Raw genomic sequence first — 21,690 nt, 5'->3', positions numbered from 1 at the left:
GAAACTGTGTGTACCCGGGCATGTCAGTAGCAGTTTTCATATTGTTTCGGTATCAAAAGGGGCCCGCAAAATCTGCAGTTGTTTGTTTGCAACTGTCCTCTGATCTTTAGAATTTCATTCGATGGAAGACCTTAGAAGGATGTTTCTCAAACTTCTGTTAGGGTGTTTTTTTAAAAAGGGCTGGGTTTCGTTCAGTTTTCTTGCTACCATCGGAAGGTGTGTTGTAGGTTTGTATTTCAGTGCTTTTTCCAGAGTCAAGATCCAGTCAGCTTCGTCTAGCCTCTTTTTTGCTTTTGTTGGATTCTGAATCAATTCCACAGGTGAGCTACCAATCGTGGCTAGTTTTTCCTCGCAATCTTTTCCCCATTGATTCAGCATTTTACAAAGTCCTTTTGTCATTTCTGTTTTTAGCATAGAAAATATTGGCGGGATAGTTGGGTCAATGATTTTTCTGTGCAGAAGGATGCGGTTTCGGCCCACGATGGCTTGCAGAGAAATTAGATTAAATTCTCACCTGATCAGGACGATTGGCGTAGATTTTGGAAGTCTTAATAATGTTTCTCCGGATGGTTTTCAGAAGGCATGGCATCGCTTCTGCACCATATGTGATGGATGGTGTCACTTTGTTTCTATAGAAGTTGATTACTGGTTGAAGAGAATAGCATCCATATTTTCTGTCAGCTGCTTTAGCTTGTGTTATTAACTGTCTAATTTTTTGATGCAGGATGTTCTGCATCGCTTTTTCTGTTTTTGTACTGTCCAGCGTGATTCCCAAGTATTTGAACTCTGAGACTTTTTCCACGCTGCTCCCTTCCAGATACCATTTCAGGTGCTCTCTTTTCTTAGTGTGTTTTTCAAAGATCATTATCTTGGTTTTCGATTTGTTAATCTCAAGATCGTTAGAAGATGTATATTTTGAGAGCGAATCCAGCTGGCGATGTAATCCAATGGGCGTGTAGTCTAGCTGGATCAGATCATCATCGTAAAGCAGTCGTGGTACCTTTGTCAGGCTAATTGTCGGTGGAAATGATCGAATTGTGGCGTTGGCATGTTTGTAATTGGCCATGTAAGCCGGAAAGAGTGCCGGAGCTAATGGACATCCTTGCTTTACCCCTCTGGCAGTTGGTATTCCTGGTGAAAGTAGGCCCTGATTGTTCAGCCGCACTTGGATGCTGTTGTTGGTATAGAGGGCTTTAACTGACCCTAGAATTTCAGGCGGGCATTTCCAGTCCGATAGTTTTTGCCAAAGTTTGGTTTGTTTTACCAGATCAAATGCTTCGGTAAAGTCTATGAAAGCCAAAAAGACTTGAGGGCCTCCTTCAAAGATCTTTGCTTTCAGGGTACTTAATATCATGATGTTCACACTTGTCCCTTGTCCCTGTCAGTTTCTTAAAGCCTGATTGTAATGGATCTGCACAGGGGACTTTTTTTGCCCATGTGTGAAATTTCTTTAGTAGCGTGATCATGTAGACCTTTCTGATCACGTCTAGTAGGGCAATTGGATGGAAATTACGTGGCTCGTGCCTGCAGCCTTTTTTGAAAATTGGACTATTACAGATGTGGTCCAAGATGTTGGAATCTTTCTGCTTTCGGCGCACCGCTTAAATATGAGGCTTAATGGGTCACTCCATTCTTCGGGTGATGTTTTTAAGTCCATGTTTGTTATTCCGTCAGGCCCCGGTGCTCTTGAGTTTTTTAATTTGCGTATTGTTGCTTGAATTGTCTCGTCATGGAGTTCAATCCAGGATGAGTTAAGCTCTGTATCCTTTTCTTCGTGTGACAATGATGGTGCCTTGAAGAGGTTAGCATAAAAAATGTACCCAGTTTTGTTCAGAAATGCCATTTGTTAATACTGCGTCGGAGTTTCTGCCCGTTGTTCTAATGAGTGTCAATAATGTTCATATTTAAAAGATCATGTTGCTTAGTACACACACCATTTTGTCTCTAAAAATGTCCTTTCTTGTTGGAAAGGGCCATGCTCAGATAAAAACCAATGATCTGTTACTTCTGTGAGCAGCAAAGCAACGTTTAATTTTGTGTGCAGTCCACTAATTGGTTGGTGATGGTTCTGAACTCATGCATTTGTGACAGTATGCACAAACACTAATAATTAACAAAAATAGAAAATAACAAACACAGGTGTAGTCCCTGCAGCCGGTCCCTTTATCCCTTACAATGTCCATCCGAACATCAGCACGCCCCACACGCAGGCCGTATGCCCGTCCTTCTTACCACCCCTTAGAGACAGAAAGCATACTCTGAGAGTAATGGAGACATTCCTGCAATTTATGTCTCCAAATACCAGGCGAGCCCCACTTTATGGGATGTCTTTGTCACTGCTGTTCTGAATTTAAAGAGTAAAAATAACACAGCATCCCCACCTTTAAGGTATTTGTTTTTTCCTCTGGGCCGATGCCTTGAGCAACAGTAGCTGTGGCTCTAGCAAACGCGCATCTGAAGACAAGTCTCTTGTTCACAGAGAAAGCGAGAAAGAGACATGGGGCCTCATTACGACCCTGCCGGTCCGGAAAGAACGGTAGTGGTGAAACTGCTGCCACCGTTCTTTCCCGACCGGCTGATTGAGAGTCGTGCAGGCGGGAGGTGTCACTCCCGCCAGGTCTGACCTGGCGGGTTTAACACCACCTGTCTGCAGATGGACATGGAAACACCGGCTCTGTCAAAGACGGAACCGGTGTTTCCATGGTCCCCATCCCCATGGAGTCCTATGGGACTCCATGGGTATGGGGACTTACAGAATTCCACCTCCGGAATTCCTGGGTCACCGGGGTCGTAATGCCCCGGTAATTCTGGGAATCACAGAGGCGGAATGGTAATACGAGTCCGGCGGTAACCTGCCGGTTTTCCCGGCTCGGTTACCGCCGGACTCGTAATGAGGCTCATAGTTCTCATCATGAGTACAATGGTGCTGGAAACATTGGCAGTACAATTGTGATTACAGAATTACCACCACTTTGCTGCCACCTTCCCACATCACAGAACTCCAGGTTTGGAGGTGAAGTAGAGGATTTATCTCCAGCACATAGAAGGAGATATATCCTCCCACTTTACCGCCAGAAATTCGTGGATTTACCGCAGTAGAATTACCACTTACAGTAAATCCACAAATATCCCTATGGAGTGAAAAAAAGAGGATCAACACCTCCTTTACAACATTGGTAACCTGGCCGTAAATCCCCCAGCTCGAGTTCCATTAACGGTGAATGAGTTTGATGGCAATTCTGCTAAAATATGACGGAATTACTACAATACTTGTAATGAGGCCTTAAAGTGCGAGACAGGGCGAAAAGGGGAGCCCAGGTGGAGAAAGAGATGAAGAGAACGAGACTGTGCTAGGGCAGTGTACGATACCACAAACACAGCTCCTTATATATTTATTGTGCTAGGAGGCCCTTTGTGTGAAACGCTGCTTGCATCTACAGAGTTGTGCAGCGAATTCCATAAAGGAAGGCGCACTTTTAAAAAATGCAACCATGTTCCTGCACAGGTTTTTGTGAGCTTCTGTAATTTGGGAAAAACTGCCGCCAGATGTTCATAGAACCATTGTGGGTGAAACGCCTATGACCTCTGTGGCGAGGCAGGAAAATTGCAAGCAACATTTCACTATTTTTAAATTCTACAGTTTTTTATTAATAGGAATGGAGATGTGCAAAGGCCAAAGTACAGCCAGAAAAGTTTAAGCGTCACCATTTGCTTCAAGCTCATTCAGAAAATGTAATGCGACGAAAAAAGCATTGCTACCGCAAACATGAATGTAAGTATGCTCTATTTCCAACGTTACATGTAAACATGTTAGCGATAACACAGAAAACATGCATGACAAAAACATGACTATTCAATGTGAAGTTACAGTGCAGATCAAGTTTCAAATTCAATGTTTGAAAATCAAATGCATAAGATTAGCGTGGCCTCCTTGCAAGTATGTGTAATGTATCTATTTGTTGTATGTGGCACAAACCTCCCCGAGAAGCAACAAAACTCTGTACAGAAGGCACAGGAGTAACCTAGAGACATGCTAATTGGTGTGGCGGTCCCCTGGGAAGATTAGTATGGCATTTATTGAGGGCGTACCCAGCTTCCAGAAGCAACAGAGCGCCTTTCAGTGGTAACAACAGAACAGATATACAGCAGGGGGTAGGATACAGAGGGGCTCAGTGGAGGGGTGCAGCTGTACAGGGTGGTGGGGAGGAGTGGGGCAGACAGCATCTAGAGAATCAGGTGCAGCAGGGCGACATGATGGCCTAGATGTTGAGGAGGAGCGACTCCTTGAAGAGGTGGGTCTTGAGTTCTTTTCTGAATTGTAGATGTGAAACGCGAGGGGATAGCCTAGGCGCTTTGTTGTCTGCTACCCTCAGAGAGGAATTTCCTGAATTGAAAGCTCTTTAATTCTTCTTTGAATTGTAGTAATGTTTCCTGAATTGAAAGCTCTTTAATTCTTCCTTGAATTGTAGTAATGTTTTAGCCATGCAGATGTCCAGTGGGATGTTGTTCCAAAGCATCAGAGAATTACAGGAGACAGTCTGGCTCTGGGCTTTTCTTTCCAGCAGTTGCTGTATGGTGGCCTTCATAGATGACTATCTTTCAGGCTAAGCACAGTGGTGTTTGAGTAGAGACAGTCTTGAATGGAATGCCGGCCATCTTGGAGATGGCAGGCGCTGGTATTGGCAGGGAACGTAGCTCCCTTTGTGCCTTGGGTGGGTAAGATACAATCTTCTGATGCTGGAGACAGAACAATTGGAGAGTGTCATGCTGCACCAGGGCGGAGGTCACGACACCTGTGAGGAGTGCTTTCTCTGCATATAAGTGTGGTCATATTCTCACCTTAATCATTATCCTGAAGTCGAATTGTGGCAGAATTCGTTTTATTTTCGCCAGAGTGCATCTCAGTTGACACCAAGCCATGTGTGCTTTTTAGGAGATTTGGGGTTTGGAGGAACGGTTGATGTTGATGATGAAAACCAGCAATTTAGCGCCCACGTATAATTTCAGAGTTAACCAATCTAGATGTATGCTGGGTAGGCAGGACTGGATGATTACAAATTCCCTGGGACCCAGAGGAACACAAACGCAGTGTTGGTAGAGTTGAGCAAGTGCTTGACGACATACAGAATTGAAAGAGCACAAGACAGCGTTTTAATCTTCAGACATTTTTGATGCAGTTGACCTTTAGATGTACACTGTGTGTCATCTGTGTACTCTAACAAGGAATTCCTCCTGCAAACAGAAGCATCCAAGATAGGCCTAGGGGTATCCAGTGAAAAAATGCATCGAAAAAAAGCATAGAATGCATTTTTCATAGATAAAGGTTTTATTTTAAATATAAAGCGTTTTAAGGGATAAAAAAAACTGGGGTTGGGGGGACCCTCCATTAAAAAAAATGAAAAGAAATGCATTCAATGCTTTTTTTTCGTTGCTTTTTTTTAGATTTGAAAGTAGAAGCTCTGGCTATGAAATGAGCTATTACCAGTTTGTGATATTACCTCATAGGACAGAAATTCTCACTCATTACCGACCATTTACCATTATCATGGATGTACTTGAGAAAAGACACCAATGCCAAGGTAATTAGGTGGTTTTTAGATGTACAGCTTTTCTGTTTCACAATAGAACACAGAAAGAGTGAAGAGCAAGATTTTCTTAGCCGATTCCCCCTGGACCGACAACAGGAGGGCATAAAGCCTACGGTGGGGTATGTGACGAATCCAGGGAATTCTTCCCCTCTTCCCAGGGGGGAGCCACATCCTTTGGGACTATGGAGGTGAGACTGCTAATCTTAACACCCCTTATGGGACAGAGCTAGCGGGATCCCACTGGGGTGATCCCCACATTTGACGAAAGGCAAACCCTAAACAGGGTTATGTGTTATCCTCCATGGTCTCAAGAAACTGATAGTTGTTTTGGTCAAAATGGGTGTTAAACTGTGTAATGACCTATCACTTCCTACACCAATGACTGGTGTGGTTTTGGACCCTTTTCAGGCACCGTTCACACCTCAGAAGAGAGAAAGGCACATAGACCCACCCCATAGTTTCCTGGAAGAACCCCACTCAATCAGCATTGCTACATGAGAGAAGAGGAGAATGCACAGCTGCAGATGCAGAGATAGACCTCCTCCTAGGAGGTGTCACTGTCATAAATCTCCTCCCCCGTCTCACCTGGGATCGCTTCTTGCTCTGTTCCGCGGGAGGATTCCTTTTGTGGACGGATCGGGTCTTGTATAGACTCGCTCGAGTCTCGTCCGACTGCAGAGTGCGTTCAGAGTTCCGGGAAGGCCGATGTTCCAGGATGTCCAGGAAAGTAGGTAGCGGTCGCTAAGAATGGGAGTTCCAGGAGTCGAATAGAGGGAAAAGGAGAAGGAAGGACGAAGGAAACCAGGTTCTTGGATAGAAGATTCGCCGAACAACACACACACATCAAGTCACTACCTAATGATAGCGTTAAGACGTGCAGGGCTGCGGGGGCGTGGCCAATTTATAGGACGTGCCGTGTGCGACGTGAAAGCTGGTGTGAGGCAAGTTGCTTGTTGCGGCCATGTTGGGATTAACAAGGAATACAAGCCCCGGCGCGATAAGGACCAGGAGGTCCAGAAGGGGCAAGTTCTATGGGTCATGACAGCATGCCTCCTCTGAAGACTTGTTCCACTAGGTTTGCCCGGGTGTATGAGATGGAATCTTCTAAGCAGTCGAGGGGTATTTAAGTTAGAAACTGGTTCCCAGGTTCTCTCGCTAGGAGGGTATCCTTTCCATTCAACCAAGTATTGAAGTTGACCCCGTTTATACCTGGAATCGCATATTCGGGACACTTCATATTCTAGCTGATCATTCACAACAACAGGACTGGGTCTGCAGGATTTTCGGGAGGATTGGAAGTAAGGTTTCAATAGGGAGGTGTGAAAGACTGGGTGTATTTTCTTCCAGGAATCGGGTAGCTTGAGTCGGAATGAGACAGGATTGACGACTTCCTTTATGGAAAATGGTCCATAGTACCGAGGAGCCAATTTGTTTGCCCGTAGATGTCGGGGTAATAGTTTCGAGGACAACCAGACTTGATCACCAACAGAATAAGAGGGCGCTGGTCTTCTCTTGGAATCCACATAGAGCTTAGTGCGTGTTTGGTCCTCTTTCAATTGTTCCTTGGCTTCCTTGTGAATGTTGATGAGAGTCTGTATCCAAGAGTCGAGAGTAGGTACTGGAGTGGGATGTGGAAGAACAGAAGGTAAAACGGACGGGTGAAAACCTTGACTGCAATAGAAAGGACTGACCTTGAGTGTCGAGTGGTCGGAATTGTTGTAGGCAAACTCGGCCAGGGGTATGAGGAGAGACCAGTCATCCTGAACCATGGTGGCAAAACAACGAAGATATTGCTCCAGAGTTTGATTTACACATTCCGTGGATCTGTTGGTTTGTGGGTGATAACCTGATGAGAGAGCGCGTTGGATCCCTAGAATACGACAGAGATGTTTCCAGAATTGTGAGACATATTGAGGTCCTTCGTCCGATATGATCTTGGAAGGAAGTCCATGGAGACGGAAAATATGTTCCAGGAAGATTCCAGCAAGTTCTGATGAGGATAGTAGTTTATACAAAGGTGTGAAATGAGCCATATGGGTGAACAAGTCTATGGTTACCATGATGGTCGTGTACCCTCGGGAAGGTGGTAATTCCACAATGAAGTCTGTAGCAATAAACTCCCATGGTCTTGTTGGCAGCGATGGTTGCAGTAGAAGACCCGCCGTTCTCGTGTCATCATGTTTGTTTTGACTGCAGACAGTACAAGCCTTGACGTACTGTTGTACGTCGGTCTTCATTTGAGGCCACCAAAACTGTCTTTGTATAAGACGGAGGGTGTTAGTTATACCACGATGACCGGAGTGAGGGGTATCATGGCAGAGGTTTATTACCTTGTGTTGTAATTTCTGCGTAGGAATGACCAGTGCATTGTCCTTGAATAGATATTCTTCCTTGACTCTTAGATTCCATGGATTCTTCCTGGAAATTTCCTTCCAGAGGTCAGAGGACTGGGTTTGCACTCAGATTTCTTCCAGGAGGTTGATTGCTTGAGCTACAAAGATAGTTTTGGGAAACATCTTAGGATAGGCCTTGTCCTCAGTGGATGCGTAGTCTGAACGTCGAGATAAGGCGTCAGCAATCATGTTTTGTGATCCGGGAACGTGAGTGATTTGGAACTGGTATTGGGCAAAGAAGTAGGCCCAACGGGCCTGACGACTGTTCCTGCACTCCAAAGACTGTAGGATTTGGAGATTCCGATGATCTGTTCAGACCTGGACTGGATATCTAGCACCCAGAAGTAGGTGTCGCCATTCAGTGAAGGCTTGGCGGATGGCCAAAAGTTCCTTTTCCAAGACGGAATAGTGAGTCTCACTGGGGGTCAGGGTTCGTGAAAGGTAAGCAATGGGGTGTTCCAGTCCATCCTCAAGTTCCTGTTTCAAGACCGCCCCTATGGCGTAGTTAGAGGCATCCGTTTCCACTAGAAATGGGCGATTTGTGTCTGGCTGGGTCAGGATGGGGGCTTGTGTGAACTCTGTCTTCAATCGTTGGAATGCTTTATCTTGCGATGTAGACCAGATAAAGGGGGTGTCCTTCTTCAATAGAGCTACGATCGGCTGAACAATCTCGGAAAAGGTAGAAATAAACTTCCGGTAGAAGTTGGCGAGCCCCAGGAAGGATTGCACCTGTTTCACAGAAGTGGGAGCGTGCCAAGCCAGTATGGCCTTTACCTTCGAAGGGTCCATGCCAATTCCTTCTGGGCTAAGGATGAATCCATGTAGTGAACTGAAGTAATGTGGAACAAGCATTTTTCGGGTTTGGCTAACAGTTTATTTTCACAAAGACGTTGTAGTACTGCCTTTACGTGTTCTTCATGTTTTAGAGGATCTTTGGAAAAAATCAATATGTCATCCAGATAGACAATGACGAAGAGGAACAACATATCAGAGAACACCCTGTCCATAAAACGCTGAAAGACTGTGGGAGCATTGGCTAGTCCAAAAGGCATGACTAGGTATTCAAAGTGACCAAAGGGTGTTCTAAAGGCTGTCTTCCATTCATCCCCTTCCCGGATTCGAATTAAATGGTAGGCACCCCGGAGATCCAGCTTCGTGAAAATTACGGCTCCTCTCACAGCTTCCAGGATATCCGAAATCAGGGGCAGTGGGTATCGATCTTTGAGGGTGCATTGGTTTAAGCCTCGATAGTCGAGGCAAGGTCTGAGTTCCTTGGTGTCTTTCTTGGGAACGAAGAACAACGAAGCACCCGCTGGAGATTTCGAGGGTCTTATGGTGCCATTTTCAAGATTGGTGTCAAGGTATTCCCGAAGGGCCTTTTTCTCAGGTTCGGAAAGGATGAACATTTGGCCGAAGGGAATTACAGCTGGGGGGTCTGTATATATGTCACAGTCTTCAGGCCTGTGAGGGGGTAATGCTTGGACTATGGCGGTAGAAAATACATCAGTAAACTCCTGATAGGACTCTGGAATTTGTATTATATTGTAAACCATGAGCAGTGTTTTTTGGTCTCTTGGAGGTTCTTTAGGAGTTATCAAGGAAGGGTCCAGGGATAGACAGTGGGACATACAGAACTCTGAGCCCAGGAATAATGATCCTGCTGTCCAATTGATATACGGAATGTGCTTTTGTAACCAGGGCATACCCAAAACCATGGGGTAATGGGCTGACTTAATGATGTTGAATGTAATGTTCTGCGGAGCGTCTTAATCAAAATATCAAGCAGTATCTCGGCTGCTTCTCTTTGGCTACCCAAGATAACTGGTACAATCTCCTTCCCTTGGCAGAATTTGCCTATAATAACAGATTCCACTCGCCTATACAGAATAGCCCCTTCTGATGTACCTATGGCTACCATCCTCTGTTATTTCCTGTTGTCAATTCTCCTACGACTCAAGTTCCTGCTGTGGACCGAGACATCCAGGACATTGTGACGGGTACCAGATTCCTCTCCACTTCTTGGAATACGCTAGACTAGCTACCAAGGCTGTAGCAGACCTACAGAGATAGCAAGAACCCCTGTACCAGGTAGGGGTATGGCTATCTGCTAAATACCTACCTAGGCATCTGACTCCCACCCTGATGGCACCTACATATTTTGGTCCATTTTTAGTTACCAAGAAAATCAATCCTGTGGCATTTTGATTCAAACTACCACCCCCCTGGAGTAGGATCCATCCTGTCTTTTACAATTTGCTCCTAAACCCCTTTGTTCCAAGTTCCTTCCCTATTCAACAGAGAACTTCCTGACCTCCTGTCATTTCTGGTGATCAGCCAGAATACAAAGTGTGAGCCGTATGTGATTCCTGCATTCATCGGGACAAACTCCAGTATCTTATCAACTAGCGTGGATACCAGCCTACGAACAGGTCCTGGGAACCTGCCGCCTACCTTAATGCTTCCCAATTTCCTGTGGATGTTCCATCTTCGTTACCCTTGGAAACCCAGGCCATCGACATCAGAAGCGGGCATACTATCAGAGTGCCTCCAACGCCACCGTGTACATCACCCACGTTCACCATATGTCGTTGGCACGCCTTCTCCTGCACCAATCTGGACGAAAAGGGGGATTTGATCCATTCCCTGTTGCTTCGCAATGCTGTGTCTTTGCGAGCGGATGCTTTACCTTGTGAGTAGTTCCACTACTCTGGCATTCTTCCTCCTGTTGCTGCAGACATCTTGTCCCCTTTCTCCTCCGTTCTTTGTTTCTTTATCCCATTCCTAGTGTCGTTCTTTCCTTGTCATCGCCTCCCTATTCCATTCTTCTAGGATCCACGCTGCTCTCCGCCCTGCTCCAGATCATCAATGGACTCTGCACTCCAGCCTGCTCTAGGTCATCATTTGAGTCTGCATTCCAGCCTGCTGCTGGTCCTTTTGGATATTCTATTAGATTGTGTTTGCCCTCTCTACAAGTGTATTGTTGTGGAGGTTTTTTCCAGCCACCCATTTTCCTCCACTTATCTCCTAGCCAACTTGGAAAGTCAACTCGCCTGGAGTATTCCCATCCCACTCTAGCCGAGGTGGACAGGCCTTACCTCCATCAATCTCCTCAGAATAACCCGTTGGTGAGAATTTTAGGTTTTGACAATGTGCCTTGCTTAGGAAGACAAGTTTAGCATTCTTAATATGACAGTATATACTGGAAGTAATCAAATGATATTAATATTGTACAATTTTAAAAAAGTCTACAATGTTAGCAAAATTAAATAATGTTCATATTTTTTTCTTTTTTATTACGAGATTTAATCGCATTTGTGATTCTTACAAGGAACAAAAAGTCTTTCAAATATCTAGTTAAATTAAGCAGGAGCTTGCGAGCTAGTTTGTTGAAAAAGTTGGTAGGAAGACTAAGTATTAGTAGACAAAGATATTGGATTTGTTGTGTCGATCGCGGAAAATATCTGTTCAAGGGTTTTGGCCACAGCTGTGGCCCAAGACGAACCCCCCAGCCCGATTAGACGAGACCACCAATGTTCTTCTTCCTGTATGTAAGAGGTCGCCAAATGGTGCACCAAATATGGAGTTGTGAAACTGTGTACCCGGGCATGTCAGTAGCAGTTTTCATATTGTTTCGGTATCAAAAGGGGCCCGCAAAATCTGCAGTTGTTTGTTTGCAACTGTCCTCTGATCTTTCGAATTTCATTCGATGGAAGACCTTAGAAGGATGTTTCTCAAACTTCTGTTAGGGTGTTTTTTTAAAAAGGGCTGTGTTTCATTCAGTTTTCTTGCTACCATCGGAAGGTGTGTTGTAGGTTTGTATTTCAGTGCTTTTTCCAGAGTCAAGATCCAGTCAGCTTCGTCTAGCCTCTTTTTTGCTTTTGTTGGATTCTGAATCAATTCCACAGGTGAGCTACCAATCGTGGCTAGTTTTTCCTCGCAATCTTTTCCCCATTGATTCAGCATTTTACAAAGTCCTTTTGTCATTTCTGTTTTTAGCATAGAAAATATTGGCGGGATAGTTGGGTCAATGATTTTTCTGTGCAGAAGGATGCGGTTTCGGCCCACGATGGCTTGCAGAGAAATTAGATTAAATTCTCACCTGATCAGGACGATTGGCGTAGATTTTGGAAGTCTTAATAATGTTTCTCCGGATGGTTTTCAGAAGGCATGGCATCGCTTCTGCACCATATGTGATGGATGGTGTCACTTTGTTTATATAGAAGTTGATTACTGGTTGAAGAGAATAGCATCCATATTTTCTGTCAGCTGCTTTAGCTTGTGTTATTAACTGTCTAATTTTTTGATGCAGGATGTTCTGCATCGCTTTTTCTGTTTTTGTACTGTCCAGCGTGATTCCCAAGTATTTGAACTCTGAGACTTTTTCCACGCTGCTCCCTTCCAGATACCATTTCAGGTGCTCTCTTTTCTTAGTGTGTTTTTCAAAGATCATTATCTTGGTTTTCGATTTGTTAATCTCAAGATCGTTAGAAGATGTATATTTTGAGAGCGAATCCAGCTGGCGATGTAATCCAATGGGCGTGTAGTCTAGCTGGATCAGATCATCATCGTAAAGCAGTCGTGGTACCTTTGTCAGGCTAATTGTCGGTGGAAATGATCGAATTGTGGCGTTGGCATGTTTGTAATTGGCCATGTAAGCCAGAAAGAGTGCCGGAGCTAATGGACATCCTTGCTTTACCCCTCTGGCAGTTGGTATTCCTGGTGAAAGTAGGCCCTGTTTGTTCAGCCGCACTTGGATGCTGTTGTTGGTGTAGAGGGCTTTTACTGACCCTAGAATTTCAGGCGGGCATTTCCAGTCCGATAGTTTTTGCCAAAGTTTGGTTTGTTTTACCAGATCAAATGCTTCGGTAAAGTCTATGAAAGCCAAAAAGACTTGAGGGCCTCCTTCAAAGATCTTTGCTTTCAGGGTACTTAATATCATGATGTTCACACTTGTCCCTTGTCCCTGTCAGTTTCTTAAAGCCTGATTGTGATGGATCTGCACAGGGGACTTTTTTTGCCCATGTGTGAAATTTCTTTAGTAGCGTGATCATGTAGACCTTTCTGATCACGTCTAGTAGGGCAATTGGATGGAAATTACGTGGCTCGTGCCTGCAGCCTTTTTTGAAAATTGGACTATTACAGATGTGGTCCAAGATGTTGGAATCTTTCTGCTTTCGGCGCACCGCTTAAATATGAGGCTTAATGGGTCACTCCATTCTTCGGGTGATGTTTTTAAGTCCATGTTTGTTATTCCGTCAGGCCCCGGTGCTCTTGAGTTTTTTAATTTGCGTATTGTTGCTTGAATTGTCTCGTCATGGAGTTCAATCCAGGATGAGTTAAGCTCTGTATCCTTTTCTTCGTGTGACAATGATGGTGCCTTGAAGAGGTTAGCATAAAAAATGTACCCAGTTTTGTTCAGAAATGCCATTTGTTAATACTGCGTCGGAGTTTCTGCCCGTTGTTCTAATGAGTGTCAATAATGTTCATATTTAAAAGATCATGTTGCTTAGTACACACACCATTTTGTCTCTAAAAATGTCCTTTCTTGTTGGAAAGGGCCATGCTCAGATAAAAACCAATGATCTGTTACTTCTGTGAGCAGCAAAGCAACGTTTAATTTTGTGTGCAGTCCACTAATTGGTTGGTGATGGTTCTGAACTCATGCATTTGTGACAGTATGCACAAACACTAATAATTAACAAAAATAGAAAATAACAAACACAGGTGTAGTTCCTGCAGCCGGTCCCTTTATCCCTTACAATGTCCATCCGAACATCAGCACGCCCCACACGCAGGCCGTATGCCCGTCCTTCTTACCACCCCTTAGAGACAGAAAGCATACTCTGAGAGTAATGGAGACATTCCTGCAATTTATGTCTCCAAATACCAGGCGAGCCCCACTTTATGGGATGTCTTTGTCACTGCTGTTCTGAATTTAAAGAGTAAAAATAACACAGCATCCCCACCTTTAAGGTATTTGTTTTTTCCTCTGGGCCGATGCCTTGAGCAACAGTAGCTGTGGCTCTAGCAAACGCGCATCTGAAGACAAGTCTCTTGTCCACAGAGAAAGCGAGAAAGAGACATGGGGCCTCATTACGACCCTGCCGGTCCGGAAAGAACGGTAGTGGTAAAACCGCTGCCACCGTTCTTTCCCGACCGGCTGATTGAGAGTCCTGCAGGCGGGAGGTGTCACTCCCGCCAGGTCTGACCTGGCGGGTTTAACACCACCTGTCTGCAGGCGGACATGGAAACACCAGCTCTGTCAAAGACGGAACCGGTGTTTCCATGGTCCCCATCCCCATGGAGTCCTATGGGACTCCATGGGTATGGGGACTTACAGAATTCCGCCTCCGGAATTCCTGGGTCACCGGGGTCGTAATGCCCCGGTAATTCCGGGAATCACAGAGGCGGAATGGTAATACGAGTCCGGCGGTAACCTGCCGGTTTTCCCGGCTCGGTTACCGCCGGACTCGTAATGAGGCGCATAGTTCTCATCATGAGTACAATGGTGCTGGAAACATTGGCAGTACAATTGTGATTACAGAATTACCACCACTTTGCTGCCACCTTCCCACATCACAGAACTCCAGGTTTGGAGGTGAAGTAGAGGATTTATCTCCAGCACATAGAAGGAGATATATCCTCCCACTTTACCGCCAGAAATTCGTGGATTTACCGCAGTAGAATTACCACTTACAGTAAATCCACAAATATCCCTATGGAGTGAAAAAAAGAGGATCAACACCTCCTTTACAACATTGGTAACCTGGCCGTAAATCCCCCAGCTCGAGTTCCATTAACGGTGAATGAGTTTGATGGCAATTCTGCTAAAATATGACGGAATTACTACAATACTTGTAATGAGGCCTTAAAGTGCGAGACAGGGCGAAAAGGGGAGCCCAGGTGGAGAAAGAGATGAAGAGAACGAGACTGTGCTAGGGCAGTGTACGATACCACAAACACAGCTCCTTATATATTTATTGTGCTAGGAGGCCCTTTGTGTGAAACGCTGCTTGCATCTACAGAGTTGTGCAGCGAATTCCATAAAGGAAGGCGCACTTTTTAAAAATGCAACCATGTTCCTGCACAGGTTTTTGTGAGCTTCTGTAATTTGGGAAAAACTGCCGCCAGATGTTCATAGAACCATTGTGGGTGAAACGCCTATGACCTGTGTGGCGAGGCAGGAAAATTGCAAGCAACATTTCACTATTTTTAAATTCTACAGTTTTTTATTAATAGGAATGGAGATGTGCAAATGCCAAAGTACAGCCAAAAAAGTTTAAGCGTCACCATTTGCTTCAAGCTCATTCAGAAAATGTAATGCGACGAAAAAAGCATTGCTACCGCAAACATGAATGTAAGTATGCTCTATTTCCAACGTTACATGTAAACATGTTAGCGATAACACAGAAAACATGCATGACAAAAACGTGACTATTCAATGTGAAGTTACAGTGCAGATCAAGTTTCAAATTCAATGTTTGAAAATCAAATGCATAAGATTAGCGTGGCCTCCTTGCAAGTATGTGTAATGTATCTATTTGTTGTATGTGGCACAAACCTCCCCGAGAAGCAACAAAACTCTGTACAGAAGGCACAAGGAGTAACCTAGAGACATGCTAATTGGTGTGGCGGTCCCCTGGGAAGATTAGTATGGCATTTATTGAGGGCGTACCCAGCTTCCAGAAGCAACAGAGCGCTTTTCAGTGGTAACAACAGAACAGATAAACAGCAGGGGGTAGGATACAGAGGGGCTCAGTGGCGGGGTGCAGCTGTACAGGGTAGCGGGGAGGAGTGGGGCGGACAGCATCTAGAGAATCAGGTGCAGCAGGGCGACATGATGGCCTAGGTGTTGAGGAGGAGCGCCTCCTTGAAGAGGTGGGTCTTGAGTTCTTTTCTGAATTGTAGATGTGAGACGCGAGGGGATAGCCTAGGCGCTTTGTTGTCTGCTACCCTCAGAGAGGAATTTCCTGAATTGAAAGCTCTTTAATTCTTCTTTGAATTGTAGTAATGTTTTCTGAATTGAAAGCTCTTTAATTCTTCCTTGAATTGTAGTAATGTTTTAGCCATGCAAATGTCCAGTGGGATGTTGTTCCAAAGCATCAGAGAATTACAGGAGACAGTCTGGCTCTGGGCTTTTCTTTCCAGCAGTTGCTGTATGGTGGCCTTCCTAGATGACTATCTTTCAGGCTAAGCACAGTGGTGTTTGAGTAGAGACAGCCTTGAATGGAATGCCGGCCATCTTGGAGATGGCTGGCGCTGGTATTGGCAGGTAACGTAGCTCCCTTTGTGCCTTGGGTGGGTAAGATACAATCTTCTGATGCTGGAGACAGAACAATTGGAGAGTGTCATGCTGCACCAGGGCGGAGGTCGCGACACCTGTGAGGAGTGCATTCTCTGCATATAAGTGTGGTCATATTCTCACCTTAATCACTATCCTGAAGTCGAATTGTTGCAGAATTTGTTTTATTTTCGCCAGAGTGCATCTCAGTTGACACCAAGCCATGTGTGCTTTTTAGGAGATTTGGGGTTTGGAGGAACGGTTGATGTTGATGATGAAAACCAGCAATTTAGCGCCCACGTATAATTTCAGAGTGAACCAATCTAGATGTATGCTGGGTAGGCAGGACTGGATGATTACAAATTCCCTGGGACCCAGAGGAACACAAACGCAGTGTTGGTAGAGTTGAGCAAGTGCTTGACGACATACAGAATTGAAAGAGCACAAGACAGCGTTTTAATCTTCAGACATTTTTGATGCAGTTGACCTTTAGATGTACACTGTGTGTCATCTGTGTACTCTAACAAGGAATTCCTCCTGCAAACAGAAGCATCCAAGATAGGCCTAGGAGTATCCAGTGAAAAAATGCATCGAAAAAAAGCATAGAATGCATTTTTCATAGATAAAGGTTTTATTTTAAATATAAAGCGTTTTAAGGGATAAAAAAAACTGGGGTTGGGGGGACCCTCCATTAAAAAAAATGAAAAGAAATGCATTCAATGCTTTTTTTTCGTTGCTTTTTTTTAGATTTGAAAGTAGAAGCTCTGGCTATGAAATGAGCTATTACCAGTTTGTGATATTACCTCATAGGACAGAAATTCTCACTCATTACCGACCATTTACCATTATCATGGATGTACTTGAGAAAAGACACCAATGCCAAGGTAATTAGGTGGATTTTAGATGTACAGCTTTTCTGTTTCACAATAGAACACAGAAAGAGTGAAGAGCAAGATTTTCTTAGCCGATTCCCCCTGGACCGACAACAGGAGGGCATAAAGCCTACGGTGGGGTATGTGACGAATCCAGGGAATTCTTCCCCTCTTCCCAGGGGGGAGCCACATCCTTTGGGACTATGGAGGTGAGACTGCTAATCTTAACACCCCTTATGGGACAGAGCTAGCGGGATCCCACTGGGGTGATCCCCACATTTGACGACAGGCAAACCCTAAACAGGGTTATGTGTTATCCTCCATTGTCTCAAGAAACTGATAGTTGTTTTGGTCAAAATGGGTGTTAAACTGTGTAATGACCTATCACTTCCTACACCAATAACTGGTGTGGTTTTGGACCCTTTTCAGGCACCGTTCACACCTCAGAAGAGAGAAAGGCACATAGACCCACCCCATGGTTTCCTGGAAGAACCCCACTCAATCAGCATTGCTACATGAGAGAAGAGGAGAATGCACAGCTGCAGATGCAGAGATAGACCTCCTCCTAGGAGGTGTTACTGTCATAAATCTCCTCCCCAGTCTCAACTGGGATCGCTTCTTGCTCTGTTCCGCGGGAGGATTCCTTTTGTGGACGGATCGGGTCTTGTATAGACTCGCTCGAGTCTCGTCCGACTGCAGAGCGCATTCAGAGTTCCGTGAAGGCCGCTGTTCCAGGATGTCCAGGAAAGTAGGTAGCGGTCGCTAAGAATGGGCATTCCAGGAGTCGAATAGAGGGAAAGGGAGAAGGAAGGAGGAAGGAAACCAGGTTCTTGGATATAAGATTCGCCGAACAACACACACACGTCAAGTCACTACCTAATGATAGCGTTAAGACGCGCATGGCTGCTGGGGCGTGGCCAATTTATAGGACGTGCCGTGTGCGACGTGAAAGCTGGTGTGAGGCAAGTTGCTTATTGCGGCCATGTTGGGAGTAACAAGGAATACAAGCCCCGGCGCGATAAGGACCAGGAGGTCCAGAAGGGGCAAGTTCTATGGGTCATGACAGCATGCCTCCTCTGAAGACTTGTTCCACTAGGTTTGCCCGGGTGTATGAGATGGAATCTTCTAAGAAGTTGAGGGGTATTTAAGTTAGAAACTGGTTCCCAGGTTCTCTCGCTAGGAGGGTATCCTTTCCATTCAACCAAGTATTGAAGTCGACCCCGTTTATACCTGGAATCGCATATTCGGGACACTTCATATTCTAGCTGATCATTCACAACAACAGGACTGGGTCTGCAGGATTTTCGGGAGGATTGGAAGTAAAGTTTCAATAGGGAGGTGTGAAAGACTGGGTGTATTTTCTTCCAGGAATCGAGTAGCTTGAGTCGGAATGAGACAGGATTGACGACTTCCTTTATGGAAAATGGTCCATAGTACCGAGGAGCCAATTTGTTTGCCCGTAGATGTCGGGGTAATAGTTTCGAGGACAACCAGACTTGATCACCAACAGAATAAGAGGGCGCTGGTCTTCTCTTGGAATCCGCATAGAGCTTAGTGCGTGTTTGGGCCTCTTTCAATTGTTCCTTGGCTTCCTTGTGAATGTTGATGAGAGTCTGTATCCAAGAGTCGAGAGTAGGTACTGGAGTGGGATGTGGAAGAACAGAAGGTAAAAAAGGACGGGTGAAAACCTTGACTGCAATAGAAAGGACTGACCTTGAGTGTCGAGTGGTCGGAATTGTTGTAGGCAAACTCGGCCAGGGGTATGAGGAGAGACCAGTCATCCTGAACCATGGTGGTGTAACGCTCACCTGATTCCCGCAGAGGCGCCGGTCTTGACTGGGTGAATGCCGTATCTTCAAAGGTGATGTGTAACACACGGTTGGCTCTTTGGGCTGGACCTCTGTGCACTGTATGTCTGACTCGAAGAGTAAGATGTCTGCAGATAGAAAATATGGGATTAATGAACTGGGGTTATTGGGTGCCTCTCTCCTCTTCCCTTTCTCTTCTCCTGTAGAACCCCAAAGATTAACGCCCTCACCTTAGGTAAGTGAACGCCGAGCTCTCCATCTGCCTCGGGGCAGGGTGCCGTAACCAGTTTCTTCACTGGATAAGGGTGCAGGCCTCTTGACCTCAGAGGACTGCTGTCCGTCGTTAACTGCACGAACGGTAAGTTCTGGGCACTTCAAATGTCTTAAAAGTCTTTTGTAATGATATCTCTTGTTTTGCAGGGTTCCGGCGATGGCGGATGGCGGGCTGATGAGAGTTGAGGATCGAACCCGCGTGAGGAATAGAAGGGCCTGGAAGCACGTAAGTAAGCGCTTGTAGCCTGCTTCACGATGCGCACTAACTGTCCCTTTTATCTTGCAGGTACAAGTTCGGAGCTTTAGAGAAGCTGAAGGGTGCTGGAATACCCACTGGATTCGGCGTGGGAAGGAGTAATGGCACGTGAGTAATAAAGTTGCCCAATGTCTTTAAACGCACCTTCTTTTGTCTTTCAGATGCGGGATGCAGCGCCGAAGGCCTCCAGAGCGTGCGAAGAGCTGGTAAGCTTTTGTCTTTCAGATGCCGGAATGCAGTGCGAAGACCTCCGGAGCATGCGAAGAGTAGGTAAGCCTTTGTCTTTCAGATGCCGGAATGCAGCGCGAGGCGTTGGTGACAGCCGATGGACCAGGTAAGAGATGCGCTGCCACTGAAGACAGTAGTGCTAACCTGTTCTTTCTTTGTCTTTACAGGTGCTGCTGAAGACTGGATTCCAGGATGGTAAGCCTTTGTTCCCTTGGGCCCAGGATCAGAAGCAGAAGACACGATGAGCGTTCTGCTGCAGAGAATGCAGAATAACACAAAGCAAGATTCATCCATCGGGTGTGGTTTAAATAGCCTCCTGTAGTGCTTAGGTGTCTCCTTCCACAGCCACGCCTAGGTAAGAAAAGAGTTCCTGCTTTCCAGAAGAGTTCCAGTGTTCTGAACCTAGGGAGTGGCTCCTGCCCCACCCAACAGGAAAAGTAGTCCCAAACAGAAGAGGATCAGGGGTTCAACTGGCAGGTAAGTAAGCAGCATGGTCTGCTGCAGTTAAGTCCACCCAAGCATTATGAGCCCGGCGCTTCCAGCGCTGGGACTGGGCATCTTTATGAGCCTGGTGCCACTGGCGCCAGGACAGGGTCCAAAAGGTCCCAATTGGGACTGGCTGGCACTCGGAACAGGGGTTATGGGTCTGCTTCCAAGGGAGTCGGGCAAGTCCTGATCTTTTGGAAGCAGAGATCATGACAGGACCCCCCCTCAAGGCCCCTCCCAAACCGGGCTTCTCCGGGGGTTTGGGCTTGTTAGGAAATGTTCGATGAAATCTTTTGATTAGACGAGGCGCGTGGACATATTCTGCAGGTTCCCAGGATCTTTCTTGGGGACCGTAGCCTTTCCAGTCAATCAGGTAAAATAGTTTAGATTTGGAGATCTTGGAATCCAGGATGCTTTTGACTTCAAACTCGAGTTCTCCATCAACTAGAATAGGTTTTGGAGATGTAGTTAGTCGGGTTTGAGGTTGCACGGGTTTTAATAGAGAGACGTGGAAGACCGGATGTATCTTCATGTGAGGGGGCAAGTCCAACTTGACCGCTACTGGATTTACTATGGTAGTGATGGAATAGGGACCAAGGTATCTTGGGTTGAATGTGCGTGGTCCTTTTAGAGGTAGATATTTGGTGGATAACCAGACTTGATCTCCTACTTGATATTGGGGGGCTTCCTTCCGATGTTGGTCTGCTCCTTTCTTGTATTGTTCTTTAGCCCTTTGAAGGTGAGAAACGGCTTCCTTAAAGGCTTGGGTGATTGTAGAATGCAGGTGGTCTACTGCTGGTGTTCCAAGATCTTGGAGTGGATCCAACTCCGAGGTTCGAGGGTGACTACCGTATAAAAGAAAAAACGGGGTCTTCCCAGTTCCCGAGTGGACAGAGTTATTGTAGGCATATTCGGCTATCCAAAGGATATCTTTCCAAGTTTTTTCAGTTTGTTGTAGCATGCAGCGCAAATATTGTTCCAGAGTTTGATTGGTCCTCTCGGTTTGTCCGTCGGTTTGAGGGTGGTGGCTGGTCGAAAGTCTCACATCAGTTTGAGCCGACCGACAGCAACTTCGCCAAAAATGAGAAATAAATTGACTACCTCGATCCGAAATTAGAACTGAAGGAAAACCGTGCAGTCGGACGATGTTTTCGAGAAATTCTCGGGCCAGAGTTGCTGCTGTTGGTAAGCCTTTGAGTGGAATGAAATGCGCCATCTTGGAGAATAGGTCCACGATTACTAGGATCGTATTGTATCCGGAGCATGGAGGTAGATCGGTGATGAAGTCCATAGAAAGCGTATGCCAAGGGCAAGGCGGGATGTCAATAGGGCGTAAGAGGCCGGCTGGTTTTTCCTTTTGACTCTTGTTTTGGGCGCATACTCCACAGGACATTATAAAGTCTCTGATATCTTTTTTCCAAGACGGCCACCAGAAGTAGCGCTTGATCTTTTCCGAGGTCTTGGTCATACCGGGATGTCCTTCCATTAAAGAATCGTGATAACAA

The 21,690-nt window shown here is 45.6% G+C and overlaps 1 protein-coding gene across 6 annotated transcripts in view; it reads left to right on the top strand.

Moving 5' to 3' along the window:
- LOC138527632 (uncharacterized) overlaps nucleotides 1–21,690 on the top strand; it is a 370,769-nt gene that overhangs the window by 294,668 nt on the left and 54,411 nt on the right. For 3 of the 6 annotated variants that reach the window (XM_069638969.1, XM_069638970.1, XM_069638965.1), the window contains 2 exons: nucleotides 3,655–3,772; nucleotides 15,207–15,338. In XM_069638969.1, coding sequence (XP_069495070.1) covers nucleotides 3,655–3,772; nucleotides 15,207–15,217 — 129 coding nt within the window. In that variant the 3' untranslated portion in view covers nucleotides 15,218–15,338. Of the gene's footprint in view, nucleotides 1–3,640; nucleotides 3,773–15,206; nucleotides 15,339–21,690 lie in introns of all 6 variants that reach the window. The other 3 variants (XM_069638966.1, XM_069638967.1, XM_069638968.1) reach the window with 3 other exon arrangements.

This window comes from Ambystoma mexicanum, chromosome 14, assembly GCF_040938575.1.
Source record: "Ambystoma mexicanum isolate Mex_15411 chromosome 14, UKY_AmexF1_1, whole genome shotgun sequence".
NCBI lineage: Eukaryota > Metazoa > Chordata > Amphibia > Caudata > Ambystomatidae > Ambystoma > Ambystoma mexicanum.
The sequence above is the reverse complement of the archived record's forward strand: the minus strand, read 5'-3'. Positions and strand labels throughout refer to the sequence as shown.